We start from the raw sequence: 14,479 nt of genomic DNA on the forward strand, positions 1-14,479 counted from the left end.
GCCGACGGCCCTACGGCTTGATTTCTGCGGTTCTAATACACACTATGTGTGTCAATATTCAAGGGGTAAAGTGACGCACCTGTAAGGTGCCGGCAACGGGTACAGCCCTTTAGTATAGTATAGATATATAGATTTCGTGAACGTGATTTGCAACGAGTAACATACAGTATTACAGCTTTCTAATTCTCGCAGCCCTGTGAAGAAAAAAAAGCGAAAAAGGGACAAATATCTGCCTAAACCGCCAGCAACCTGTGCGGAACGAGTCCAAAGTTGTCTGAGCGACTTTTCAGCGGAGAATGTTTGTTTACATCTGCTCGATTGTGATTGGTTGAAAATACGGATGTTTTGATGTCGGGGAAAGGTCCATCGTTGAGTATCGACTTCAAAAATGAAAGTGCGACTTCAATTGGGCAGGCAGCATTTTTGAAATGAACACAACTCATAATAACATATGAAATCGAATATGCAAGCGTTATTTATATTTGGGGCAAAAACGGCCGAAGCACATTAATAAAAAAAAATTCAGTATGAATACAAACCTATGCGTCAATCAGTTGTTTAGAATATATAATCTTTGAAATAACACTGCAAGTACACTGCATTTTATATATGGCTTTCACAACATTGCATCAGGTTCATGTGGTCAATACTCAATTCTGTTATTATTTTCTCTCAAAAAATTCTGGTTGAATAATACCAGTGGTTGGCAGCCATTATTTTTTTTTCTAAAAACGGTCGAATGGGCCCGAACGCGGTGGGCCTCTGACTGGTAGAACAAATTTTACTGGGCGTTATCAATTTTGCAAAGAAATATAATCCAGTGATAACGCTTATCTGGGGCTCATCAAGGGGTGCTCGTCCCACTACCGAGCTATATTTAGCCATCTCGACTGCGTCAGGGTTATAGTTGGTTGTGGCAACGGACGAGTCTATTTCGTTATCAGTAGTCAAAGAAGCATTTTGACAACTAGCTATTTATTTTTGGCCGGAAATATGGTTTATTTTACTTTTTGATCCTGAATGCCAGAAAAACAATTACTACAGGTTATATCAGTGAAAAATTCCCACAAAACAATATTGACAAGACGAAATATAATAATAATGATACTTAAAAATATTGAATTAATCAAGAATAACACAAAATGAAACAATAAAATTACGAGGGATGATTAACTAGTGAATGTATAATTTCCATACACGGCGTTTGAGACATTCCCTTCGAACGGAGCATAAGACACCAATTGTATAATAACTATATATTGGCGAGATAATTAGTATATATTGAGTTTAAAATCGAGGTCTCGTTCACATTATAAACAGGATTTTACATTTTCTGCATCAGAATAGAATCCGGCAAAATAATATCAATTCTTGTGTTTGTTTGAGTTCCTTTTTCCCATGGATTCAAGCTGTCAAAGTCCAATGAGCGGTACCCCGAAATGATCTGTGAAAATTACCACTTATTGTTAAATTTTCAATAAGAAGAAAAATTGAGAGACATTTAAACATGCTTATCAGTCTTCATGCAATACTGCAAAGGATTTTAATTTTTTACTGCTATCATCGCTCGTTCCAAATTTTAGTCAGAGCAGTGTACAATATACATACAAAGTTGTATAACAAATTGACTCAACTGAAGACAGATGGACAGTTTATTTATTTACTGCAAATTGTAAGTGAATTTGCTGCATTTTTGTATAATAAATAGGAATCAAAATAACCAAAAGCGAAAGACGTTCGTAAAAAATCATAATATTAATTTCGGCATTCAAATGTATCTCATTTGCAAATAATTTTGTTTAGATAATATTATTGACAAAAAAGGCATTGAGCAACGTTCTCAATCCAAGCTTAGAGGAGACATGCAATGCATTTGAGTTTTATTTGCCGCCATGCATATCCGTTTATCTCCTTCATGCTTCTCTCTGCGTGTGAAATTTCTTTCTGGTGTTCATGTTAGTTTATCTTTTGCATAGTATGTTCTTCGGTTATTAAAAGCAGATCAATCTCAAACCAATGTCAGCTTGGCATACTCCTTGCAAACAAGACAAATGTATTAGAAATTGTCGTCCTTATTTTGTTGAAATATTAGAAGCAGTGCCAAATATTTTCATAGGGCTCACTGTCGGGTTCTGACAGGTGTATTTACAGAATATTCTCAAAGAGGAAAATTCTACCATGGAATAACCAGTGAAGAAAAAGACTGCTCTTCGTGACTATAAGATTGCAAAGAATTCATATTGCCTTGCTAAGTTGATATCACTTACTGCATATCTCACTTCACCGATATCTTGGAAATCATACCCTGAAGATAACTTTAAAATTACAGTTACACAGTTGTATTTGAAAATGGTCGTGTCTATAATTTAGCAAAGAGAAAGTATTTTTGTATGAGTGGGTTTCGCTAAAAGATCAACTAAAATTTAATACCAATTACCATTATCAGAGCAAAGAAAATAATAGACCAAAGCCAATTCATTCACATGCTGATCATTACCATTTTGGGACATCGTCGATGGCAACCTTCATCTTGATTCCATGCATCATTCACAATATTATATATATATATTAAACTATATAGCGTGCTTCTATTACTTACTTCTGTATCGTTCGGACTTGTGTCTGGAAACCGTAGGCTGTCATATCGTTGAGTTTGATTTTCACTACCAGATGAAGAAGGTGACACTGTTCGTACGGGTGGACTTTCAGATTCACTAGAATCACTACTTTCGTCGTCAGATTCTGGAGCTGCAGCAGGCGCACTTTGTAGGCCTACAAGGGTTGTTGTAGGAGGTTGTACGGATTCCTTGACATCCGGCGGCTCAGGGTAAAATTCAGGAGTTCGTGTTGAAATATCCGATGCCGATGTAGACTCTTGTACCGTCACCAAAGCAGCCGACGTCATTGGGCTGCCTAAAACCCCTATGTCGGATTCTTCGTTGACTGTGTTTGATTGTTGCCGCTGTGCAACCCCACTACGTCCAGATGGTTTCTAACAAAAAAGCATGGTCGATGAGCAAGGTATTTTTCGGTAATACAAGCTTACCGCGAACAAGGATAGATTACTATTATAATATTGTAAGGTTACAATTTATTATTTTAAGCAGCGCTTAATACTATATATGGATGGATCACGGAGACTATGTCAGTAGTTACCGACTGATACGCATGCGGGGAAAATAGCAGTAGAAGGGGCAATTACACAAAGCAGAAATTCCTAGAATTGAAACAGGTTTTTCAATATTTATTAAAATGATATACATATTGTTAAATCCATGACGGTTAAAAGCTATATAAAATAGCCATAGTTTTGAACAAGACTCCTTTTTATCACATTTTAAACGGTCACGGGCTTTTAAAATCATATTTGATATTTCATATTACAAGAACGGTTTTTCGCATCATCGAACAATACTCAACATATCGATCATTTTTAACCTGAATGTACACGGCGTAATAGTGATGTAGAAATATTTAAAATGATTGAATAAATTTCTACGGATGGGGCCTGGATAAGTGTTGCACATCCTGTCGGTCTTATTTGAAAATCCGAATAAAGATTCATTGGACATTCTTAGACGTAATTTCCACAACGTATTTTGACTTGCCAGTATTATAAACTTAATCGAACTCTAATCTCCTTCGACGTTCGTTACTCATTTCGCGGATTTGAAAAAAATTACATTTCAAACCTTTTTTGTTGAATCTCATTTTTTATGTTCTGAGTAATTCATCGTACCTGTTTGTTGTTTGTGTTAGCGGTGTTAGTAGTTCGTGTAATCATGGAATTCTGTGTAGTTTTCTTCGGCTGCACAGCAGTTGTCATGTATTGTCTGCAAAGAACATATAAAGACAAAATAGGCCGAGTGCTTTTTTTTTGTTACTTCAAAAGTAGAACTATATAGACAGGAAATATTAGAGTAATCTTTTCGATATGATTTCCAGATTTATCAGTTTAGTTTTCAATTGGTAATTATTTGCTGCTTCAATTCAGCTATACAAGGTTTCATTGACTGGATGACTCTTCAAGTCTTTCGCAACCCCTCGTCAACTGCAACAATCCGATATCCGTTTTTGTAATTTGTTACATGTCTCCTATTCATTTCATATCGAATATTGGTTTTGCACGAAGAAAATAAATATCTGAATCTGCATCTGAATTAGGACGATAGTAATAGAAGCGGAAAACTTTCGGAAGGTAACAAGACAAAGATATACACTAGCGTTTTCTGTTACGCAAGTTTTTGGTGCTTTCTTAAATCATATCTATATATATCTTGTGCATTATGTAGCCCTTTGAAACGCAAACCTTAGTCATCTTTTCCGCATCTTTCTGCGATACTATCTGTTAATTGATGCACCAGTTGGAATTGGTTCCCAATGACTTCAGTGAATAAAATTCAAACAGAAAAATCTAATTTATTCAACTTTCAATACTTACTTTTGACGACTCTTTGCTCGTTTGCGGCAACATAACCAACCGATTAACAATATGAGACAAATTAATATGAGGAAGCCGATAATGAACACAACTATCATCCATACTTCTACTTTATATTCACAATATCCCCCGATGTACCAAATAGAGGCAGATCCGATGCAACTGAAATAGGTTACGTGAAATCAAGTAAAAAAAAAGAATGTTTTCTCTAGCCAATTTCATGTGAGCCTCAGGCAAGTAAAATTACAATTTACCACATTCATAATAATGTATAATATTTGAGAAGAAAATAATTCTATCAACAAATTGAAGAGATACAGTGGTCCATGGTCATCAGAAAGTGTGTAATGAATCAGGTGAGAAGAAAAAGTCTACAAAAAGCTACTGTTGTGTACTGCAGAGCGTTATTAGGAGCTGAAACTTTACTATTATTTTGATTTCAGAGTCCTCGCCTAGTGAGATTTACTTCCACTTACTTAGTGTACAAAAATGCGTCCAATAAAAGGAGTTTAGTCGGGTGAGTGGTTGAACTACAATGTTACGGCGTACAAAATGATTCCACTCTCTCAAATAAATTATTTGTTTGAAACTTGATATATATATCACAGGTTACAAGTACGTCGTCGAAATAGCTGATCTCATGTGTGTTTGATATGAGTCCAACTGTAACTGATTTAGTCGCTAGTACTGTTCGAAAAGTTACTTGTTAAAACCATGTAGTTGAATCATCTTGAATGGCCAATAAAACAATACGGTTTAGAATTCACAAAAAGACTTGATCGGAACTGATATACCACTACACAATATGTTTACGTTTGAAAAATAATAATCTTTAACTCTTGAATGCTAGGTGTAACAAAATCAATCATATTTCACCAGCTTTATTTCGTAGTGCGCTTGCTTGATAGCAGACATGACGACAGACAGGGCCAAAACCACTTACTTGCAATTTGGAGATAGGGTCGGACTTCTGTGAACGCACACACCATCATTCGAACAAGTAAACGTGCTGAAACATATGCTGCGACAAATTGGCGTCAACCCAAAGGTACTTTCAAAGCATGCTGCATACGATGAACCGCAGTTAAATGCCGGGCAAATTTGATTACCTGTGACGGACAGAAATATATATATATATTAATAATAATGCAAAGACAAAGATGTAACGAATATTATGACGCTGTACGCTAAAATTAGAAGTACTGAATAATCAGGATAAGCTTGATCCATGTGTTAACGGAGAAGGGTACAATGAAAGAAATTCTATTTTTTAATTTTAGGCTATAATGTTGATTCGGTACTCCCGAAGTATGTGAACCAAGATGGCGGACACCTAAACGTAGTATGTGTGTTTATTCCGATTTTCCTTATTTTAGTTCTATTACGAGTTCGGGGACTAGCCGATTCCCGTAGTATATGTACCTGAAATTATGGCCTAACCCTAAACTGGTACACATAATACGTTCCGGTGTCCACCATCTTGGTTCATATACTTCGGGAGTACCGTTAATTCGAACTAATACTACTCGAACTAAACATTAATTTTTGAATATATGTAAAACTAAAAATAGTGGATTGATAAACAATATAGCATTTGCTATAATTTTTTGTTTTTTAAATCTAAATGACACCAGACATTCAAATAATGAATAACCAACTTTAAATAGAACCAAATTCTATAACTTATTCTTGTCGTCAATTATTTATTATTTCGATTAGTCTAAAGTCGCAAGTTGCTGTAATAACAGAAATACTATTGAAAACACACAATTCTTCATATCCAGTTTTGAGGGATATATGCAACGTCGAATTTTTTGTCAACCTAATTACAGTGCAGTGCAATTTTGAGCAAACGCAATCTACGTTTGAACAAAATGTCAAATCCATAAGTGTCTGCGTTTACTGATAATAATACTAATATCATATTTCTCCCAATAATTGAAATTTCAATTAAATCTTGGTTGAAGACGAAATGAATAATTTATTTGACAGACATCGTAACCCGAGAGATTTAGAAATCGTCGGAGTACCTACGAAAAGCAGTCAAAGCGAATTAACATCAACGAATAGCAATTGTCACTCAACGCGTGCACATCATCAAGATGACATCAGGCCTGGTCACTCTTAGTAAATCACTGGCATATAGAAGGAAAATGTGGTACGTGCTATAAAATTTAGGATCACTATTGGGCTTGTTAGGCCCATATTTATTTTAAATTTGCAAATTCGTTTTTCTAACGATCGCTAACAACATTTGTAACGTAATTTCGTGCAATTAAAGTTGAATGCTTTACAATTTTCTGCATCGATATTTCATTACGTTAACACAATAGCAAACACTTTTAATTTAACATTTTTGATTTTCTGAACTCTGAACTCGTACATTACTATATAGTTTAGATTCAATTTTGTAGAGATTTAGTTGAATTATTCTGAAAAGTCCAAGTGTGAATATGTGGAACGTTTACTTTCTCGTTGTTATCCCACAATTAATTTCTCCAATCCGTTTCTCTTGATTCTGTTTATCGTAAGCTATGTGAGGATAAGTTAAGGTATTGCTCCACCATCTTTCGGAACTGGTAAGCAGAGTCGTAATAATGTGAAACTTATATAGCAAGAACTCATTTTTACATTGAGTATTTTATATATATATTTGTCTTGAATTTATCAACCTACTCAAAATTATCAATGGACAGTTAGCTCACAAGTGACCGCTGGAGTAACTGTAGCACAATTATAACCCATTAGTTACGTGTTAACTTCTGTATCAAGTACTTCTTTTACGATTTTTCATTTAGAATGATTATGTTGTTATACAAAACGTTGAAAAATGCTAATGCTTTAAAAGCAGGTAATTACGAACTTGAGAATGAAAATGTAGTTTCGTTGCTGGATACGTTGTACAAAGTTGAAAAAATTGAAATTGATTCGAGTCCTGATTTGACCGAAGTTGAATTTCCAATTTGGTTTGTTATTGCTGCCTCACTCGATCCACTGGCAATGAATAGTGTGTAGTTGTATTTTATTTCATACGATACCTAAAATCGCGAAAATAAAGTTTATTACTGTTTATTTATTACATATATTTTACAAAAGTCAGTGAAGATCATAATGTATCAGTTCAATCGAAAATGCAAATAAGATTGTACAAATAACTTCAGAAATCACGTTATTTCATTTTTTTAATAAAATTGATAAATTTTTGATGACGGGTATGAAATTCTGCGAATAGACAATGAAATATTTTTCAGAGCTTTCAGAAGCCTCAACCTAAGTTCAATGACTTGCTCGATATGGGAATATGTCTATTGAGCGAAAACATGTTGTTCTCGGCTGTTCTTATTTTGTTTTCCGCGAAACTTTGGAATAAAACCCCAATAAATTATTCAAGGCCACGGATTTGAACTTGAGAATCAATTGACCTTATTTTCAGTCAGTCTGACATTTGAGGATGTGACGTGTTTTGTGTTTGAAAAACATAGGATGATACGGTGGATGATAAATAAGTACGCTTTTAAAATAAATTACAGTTTAACTGCGAATGTGTGAAATTATCCAACGGTAAAAAATTCGTGAGATCATTTATTTTTTTAAATTATTTAAACAACTAAAATTATGATTTCAAAATCAAAATCAATTCAAATTATAAATGTGTTAGGATAGAGGTAAAATATTTAAATTACAGTTAACTTTCGACAATATGAATCTACTTCTCTAGCACGCATTTGTGAGATATTGAGCGTTTTTGTAATTATCAAAATAATTAATTATTAATTAAAGTAATTAGTTATTAAGATAATTAAAATTATACTCACTCTCAAAATCAATTTTAAATCTGGAAAAAGTTCTTAATAACCTTTTTGTGGAATTTGCCAAAGTACTTATTGGCGTATTCTGTCATTATAAAGTGTAATATTTCGATAGAACTATTCTAAGACTATACGTCATACCTGAATTTCATTTGTTGAATTATTTGACGAGTTACTTATCATCGTCACTGATGTGAATCCAGGAAACTTAGATGAATAGAATTGGTTGGTCTAAGAAAACAATGTTTTAAATTCAGCATTACATATTCAAACAAAACCGCGAAGTATGCCATCATTACGCTTCAGTCTTGTTCAAGAACGGACCAGATTAAAATTAAGATATATGCCACTCACCATGATTGAAAATGTACTCAAGAGGTACTTACTCACCGAATTTATGAAAACACCTTCATCAAACTCGAACTGGTTGACGTTAACCGACAAAAGCGTGAGGCTCGTCGTAAATGTTTTGGTAGCTGTGGACGCTGTATGAAAATATATAATAAGAATTTAAATAACCCAGCAGCGGTTGGGCAAGTTTTGAGCTTTCGACTTTTTATGAAATTGTCAAACTTTATTTCGGTAGAAAATTTTGAAGTTTTCCTAAACGTTATTTTACCCACTGAAAAAATATATTATGTAATAAAATAAGTTCGTGTTTTTTCAAATAGTAAACTCATCAAATAAGTCATCATATACATTATTTTTTTTCATGTACGACGTAACATTCACTCACGTATATTCGGTGCAAAATCAACAAAAGTAAACGTAGAAGTATTGGTCGTTTGGGCATCTGCAATATAAAAGTATTTAGTATGAAAATCAACATTTCTACAATTGTAATATAATAATCAATTAGAAAATCAGAGTATGTGTATTGGGTCCCTTGCCCAGTCGTCTCCAGAACATCGCAAGGCGCCACATTTGGTTATGATGATGTCACGAATGTTTTCAATTATTGGCTACGTCATCATACGGATTCCAAAATTTACTTCCGAATATTTATTATATATTGTATTTATTCCTCAAAGTTAAAGAATGTGTCCGAGTCATAATGTACAAAGAGACAAAATGGAGTCGACAAAGTGTACCAATACAAAGCGCTGCCTAACGAGCAAAAAAAAATTATCCAAATATTAGATATATATATATATATATGTTGTAGGCATATTATTGTGAGTTTATGACTTTTTAAGGTTGTTGGGTGGGTTTATTGATCCCAGCAACGAGTCTTTATTTTACGCAATGGAGAGTATGTATAATTAGTTCTTCATTTATACTAAAACAATTTTGATACTCGTTATAATTTAATTCCATTTAGTATTCATTTATTATCAAAATACCTTACCTGCGCTTTGTGTGATGGTGTAAATGAGTAAAGTAACTAAAATGTATTTCCATGTCAAAAAATTCTGCTTTGAACTGACGAAATTCATTTTCAGATTTTAGTATAATATGTCCGCCTGACGATTGTAGCTATTTGCAGTTTACATCAGTTGAATTATTTAATTTATGCACTAATGCTTCTACTTGGTTTTTAAATGTTTTCAGGTCTAGTTATATATGCAATAACTTATTATTTCTCTCAACTCTGAAGTGAATTATAAAATTTATCAGCAATGCATACAAGATCGACGAATATTAGTTTTGAGTTTATCAGACAAAATCCGATATCTATAGACTGGTAACAATGAATATTTCTACTGCTACCTGCAGTGGCATTTCCAAGGTCTATTTTTTCTGTTCGCGTGAGTTTGGTGCAACGTTATTATTGGGAACTGGCTGTCTACTTATCCTAGCACTGTATATACTAAAGTTGACAAACGACTGAACATAATGTAAAATAGTCTACTGAAAGTAGTTAATTGCCTATCACGACACCCCTCCCCTTTGAAAACTTTTACTGGCACTCAAATTTAATATTTTATTGAAGTGAACTTCAAATTACTTTTCCTGGTTATCCCGCCCACTCAAGATTAAGCCCTTTCGAGCAAAACTACAAAACGTTCACTACACCCATTGACCGATTTGACGCTCCGATGAAAACGTTCCGGATGGTGGTTTTGGAAGGTTTATAAACAGATTATTATAGACATGCCGTAGTGAAACGTAGCGTACGCTGTTGAGCAGTTAGGTCTATAGGTTAGTTTCGGCTATTATTACATTATAATTCGGAGACAGTAAGATACTGCATATACAGCAACCGCCTTGTGTAACTCATGCTACAAACAAAGTATTTTATGCTAGCTGTGGCTATTGTGACAAAAGTCGGAAAAGACACAAAGTTATCAGTATTTTATTGATCGCCAAACAAGCAAATGACAATTTTTGGCGGCAACCCCATCCATCATTTTCTGGTCCTAAGGGTCCTGGGTTGCGTTATATTTAATAATTTATAATTGAATTTTGAAGTTTTCATAACTCAACTATGATGGCGTGCGATGCTTTTTGCAATCGTAATTTGGTTATTTCTCTTCGAAACTTTCTTATTACACTGGACGCTGCACACAACGTTTGATTTTGTTATTTGATATTTTTTGTTATTACAAGTGAATAGTGAAAGAATCAGAATTCTCCATTTCTGCTGAATATATTACCGATGTTGTTGGCAAATAAATTGTCGTGCTAAGAATAAAGTACGTTCATTGAGGCAGTTTATTGAAAAATCAGTTATGAAATCATGGAAAAATAAGTCAAAACTCCAAATCCAGCTACGGCAATGGCGGAGGAGAAAACAAGTAGAAAAGATAGAATTGACATTATTCCAAAGTCGACGGGACCTGTCAAAACATTTTTAATTAATCACCTACATAATTTCGCTGCTGTTATTTTTGGCATAGCGCTATTGTTCATATGAAAACACTGAAAACGTAAATATATACTCAGAAATTCAAAACGCACAATGAGAAAAGCTGTTTTTTGAGACAAATAACTGTTGGCGGCCTTACCTATATATACGAGGTTATTCAATTTAGTTACATTTAAATATGAAGATGTTGATAGATCCTAATCGATAACCAAAATAGCAATCAAGGATGCTCATAAATTTGAACTATTCTCTACACCTACAATCTTATTTTCAAGTGACATTGAAGTAACCTTCTTCTGGAGTCTCTTTCTCCTCCCACTGATCTTCGGGTTTACTTGGAAACATTGTGACATCATTCTGGTCCCTAAGCCGTCTGTTAATATAAACACATATGAGTAACTCAGGTATCAAAAAACTGGAACTTTTATATTATTCTTTTTGCTCCCTTTACCTCAATTCCTTGAGCTCTTCTGCATAATTCAGTAAAACTTGGGCTAACCCTGGTGTTTGTGTTTCCACTGAAGAAAACCGTTCGCTATCAATGATTCCCACCTATCAAACAAAAATATTTATCACAGTTTTTTTTGCATTTTTTTAGAAAAACTCTAGGTGATAGTATGATTTTGCTTTCCTTGTTGTGTACCAATTGTATACTTTATGTATCTGCGTATCACTTACATTGTCGATTTGCTTTAGACTATAACGGCACAGTGGAACTGTGCTAAATGATTAAATGACACAATAACGTACGAATATAAATGAATCCGCGGTTAAAAAAGATACAAAGAACTCAAATTATTTACGCTATACATAAATTTAAACAAGCAAAATATGCGAGCTATTGCAAGATATGTCGAGACTTTTCTTTACTAGTTTTGGAAGTCGTTGCGATATTTTGTTCACAAAATAACGACATCGTGCACAAAACATTTGTGTTCAACTGGAAACTCACGTTTGCAATCCTATATTGTTGGGAATTTAGAATCTCATTTTGGCCAGAACCCGGCAAGAGGGTGGGACCAGAATCCCATTTAACATTACTACATTTCTCTGTGTGGGAATTTCCGCGAAAATAAATATTTTTCACGTTTTCGAAAAACATCCTTGATACGCCGCGAACCCCATTTTGAGTTTTATGATAACGCCAACAATTTTTTCAAAAACTCATATTATAATAATTACCTGTACATGTTTGTTGCAATCGGGATCCAAAATTCGTTGTAAACGTTCGTTTAAAATTTTATCTTCAAATACAAAACTTCCATATGACATTCCCATCAATCCTTCATCAGTTCTGACAATATCCTTTTCTATGAAATGTATTTCTGATTAGGTAATTTGCATGGGCACGATTTTGGTAAATTTTATTTCGTTGTTACCGCAAATAATCTTGATCCAAAGCCAATGTATATTCTATGCTATATGTCTGTGCAAAAAATTAGCAGGATTGTTGCGAATCTCTACGCAAGGTCATCGCAACACAATTCCAATAGTTGTGAGCATACAGATTTACATTATAGTATTTCTCGCCTCATCCCGAACATGACTATATATGAATAAGAAACAACTGGTAATTCTGCAGATAAGATATAAGAGCATCCTGATATTTCTATTTCCGCACGATCTTGCTGTTGTTTTACACTAACGGGCCATGTAATTGCAATGTAAAAAGTTACATTGCATGGCAATATTTACAGTGTTGCAGAAGCAAAAGTGGAGAACAATAGGTCTCGTGCAGAAACTAAATTCCTTGAGCTATTTTTTAGCTAAAACATCAAAATTGAGTTTTAAGTTGGTTGTGGCAGCATCATGCGCGCCAGATTGAAATGCCAAACGAGACGGATTTGGCTCGCGACCGTAGTTTACGATGTTAAGATGCGCCAATAAATTACTGCTTCCAAGTGTTTTTATCACCAAAAGCATAATGTTAATCTCAAATTGCTTGTTTTACTAGTTATATATTGACTTAGAATGATAAAAATCTAATTTACCAATCTGAAAAATAACGTCTTTCATTACTTCATTTTCGTCTGTCAATTTATGAGCTTCTTTCCGTAAGTTTGAAATCAAGTTTTTAAGTTGATTGGCTTGTTCTTCTTGAGAAAGTTTTGCTATTGCTTCGAGGGAGGGTGTCAAACTATCGACTGTTGTAAAATGAGCGTCCTCAGCCATGGTCAACTTTCTGAGTATAGATTTATCTAAAAAACCTTTTTCAGAAGTATTTGTTGAACCTTGTTGCGTAACAATAGACCGGAGGAACGATTCCACGAATAAATTAATACTCATTCGTGATATATATATAATGAGTAATAATTAAAGATAAGCGATTGTGGGATTTTAAAAAATTGTCGCAGTACGATGAGTGGCATAAAAACAATTGTGCTAACCGTTTGATTAACTCTTTGGATGACAGGGCTTCTCCCAACATATAAACTAGCTCTGTTATAGTCATCTATATTGGTAGCTTTTGACAATCGCAAACTATAACAAAATAGTGACAGTAGCGTTAGGAATACGCTCGCCACCGCACCTCTAATTACTCTGCGTGGGTTCGCAGGTTCGAATCCCATGCAGGGATGGTTATGTGCGAGAGGATTGCTGGACTCCTCGCCGTCGTTGGGTGGTTCACGTAACCGCTGGTCGGTTACGGCTTCCTCCACCACCAGGTCCATGCTTCCGAAAACAAACAATATAACTAATCCCATACCTGACTTAGAATGGTAACCGGACGAGAGGCCGTGGTTCGCCATATGGATAAGCCGTCTTATCGGCTTTCCTCTCCCCGGGATAAATATGTAAATCCTATCCTATCCTAGCATTTGATATGGTGGGTCATTTGTAGCATAACAATTTTTTCACGTGTCAATCTTAATCCCCACCAGACTACGCCATTCAAAAACACGTCACTACGAAGTCACAGTGACGTAATAGAGCCCTTCGAACTATACGAACTGCTATCCAAGACGCGCAGACGAGCACCCGAGATCGAACAGCTATTTCTCTCGTATTCTCGTCGCAACCAAAGTGACTATAGTCTATAGGAGAGAGATCGATGACGTTAGTCAGTTCTTTATCGTCCGCGCCGATGCCATTTCGTGCGATCGTACGTATATTTGGCAAGCCCTATGACGTGTTGTGATGTTGTAGTGACGTCATTTGTGGATGGCGTAGTCAGATGGGGGTTAGGATGGACATATCAAATAATTGTTTTGCTACACCCACCGGTAGGTACGGTACTACCGGTACCGGTACTGTAGTAGGCTATTTACCGTTTCATATTCCTGAAATTATCGATATACAGATATAGTAGTACCATAGTTTACTAAACATAGTTCGCTCACGACCGGCTCGCTACGCATGAGGGATGCGTTACTACTTCATCAGTTTGCTATATTTTGAAGCTTACGGAAGAGAATTTCC

At 34.9% G+C, this 14,479-nt stretch overlaps 2 protein-coding genes across 4 annotated transcripts; both read right to left on the minus strand.

The window, feature by feature from the left end:
- Positions 1-371: 371 nt before the first annotated feature.
- Positions 372-9,857, minus strand: LOC120328131 (uncharacterized). Of its 2 annotated transcripts, none has more exons than XM_039394538.2 (10): positions 9,599-9,857; positions 8,987-9,043; positions 8,641-8,735; positions 8,392-8,481; positions 7,305-7,479; positions 5,385-5,550; positions 4,442-4,603; positions 3,740-3,833; positions 2,600-2,992; positions 372-1,444 (listed from the first exon to the last, which is right to left on the minus strand). In XM_039394538.2, exons 1-10 carry the CDS (start codon positions 9,684-9,686, stop codon positions 1,325-1,327), a joined length of 1,440 nt encoding a protein of 479 aa, XP_039250472.2. In that variant the 5' UTR covers positions 9,687-9,857; the 3' UTR covers positions 372-1,324. The 2 variants fall into 2 exon arrangements, with proteins under 2 accessions (XP_039250472.2, XP_039250474.2); XM_039394540.2 differs by having other exon boundaries at positions 372-2,035.
- A 1,030-nt stretch (positions 9,858-10,887) lies between these two features.
- LOC120328407 (uncharacterized) lies at positions 10,888-13,250 on the minus strand. 2 transcript variants are annotated; one of them, XM_039394878.2, is made up of 5 exons: positions 13,051-13,250; positions 12,242-12,369; positions 11,511-11,611; positions 11,350-11,432; positions 10,888-11,030 (listed from the first exon to the last, which is right to left on the minus strand). In XM_039394878.2, the coding sequence occupies exons 1-5, from the start codon at positions 13,229-13,231 to the stop codon at positions 10,921-10,923; spliced, it is 603 nt and encodes a 200-aa protein (XP_039250812.2). In that variant the 5' UTR covers positions 13,232-13,250; the 3' UTR covers positions 10,888-10,920. The 2 variants fall into 2 exon arrangements, with proteins under 2 accessions (XP_039250812.2, XP_039250810.2); XM_039394876.2 differs by having other exon boundaries at positions 11,320-11,432.
- Positions 13,251-14,479: the final 1,229 nt, after the last annotated feature.

The sequence above is a fragment of the Styela clava genome, chromosome 7 (assembly GCF_964204865.1).
Source record: "Styela clava chromosome 7, kaStyClav1.hap1.2, whole genome shotgun sequence".
NCBI classification, from domain to species: domain Eukaryota; kingdom Metazoa; phylum Chordata; class Ascidiacea; order Stolidobranchia; family Styelidae; genus Styela; species Styela clava.

Excerpts from the sequence above, each read along its gene's own strand:
- LOC120328131 (XM_039394538.2), bottom strand. The coding sequence starts at position 9,686 with ATGAATTTCGTCAGTTCAAAGCAGAATTTTTTGACATGGAAATACATT. Across the intron at positions 8,736-8,986 it reads TGATTTTGCACCGAATATAC|CGTCCACAGCTACCAAAACA; the intron begins GTGAGTGAATGT and ends ATTTTCATACAG. Across the intron at positions 8,482-8,640 it reads AAGGTGTTTTCATAAATTCG|ACCAACCAATTCTATTCATC; the intron begins GTGAGTAAGTAC and ends TTGTTTTCTTAG.
- LOC120328407 (XM_039394878.2), bottom strand. The coding sequence starts at position 13,231 with ATGGCTGAGGACGCTCATTTTACAACAGTCGATAGTTTGACACCCTCC. Across the intron at positions 12,370-13,050 it reads AGACGTTATTTTTCAGATTG|AAAAGGATATTGTCAGAACT; the intron begins GTAAATTAGATT and ends TACATTTCATAG. Across the intron at positions 11,612-12,241 it reads ATTGCAACAAACATGTACAG|GTGGGAATCATTGATAGCGA; the intron begins GTAATTATTATA and ends TTTGTTTGATAG.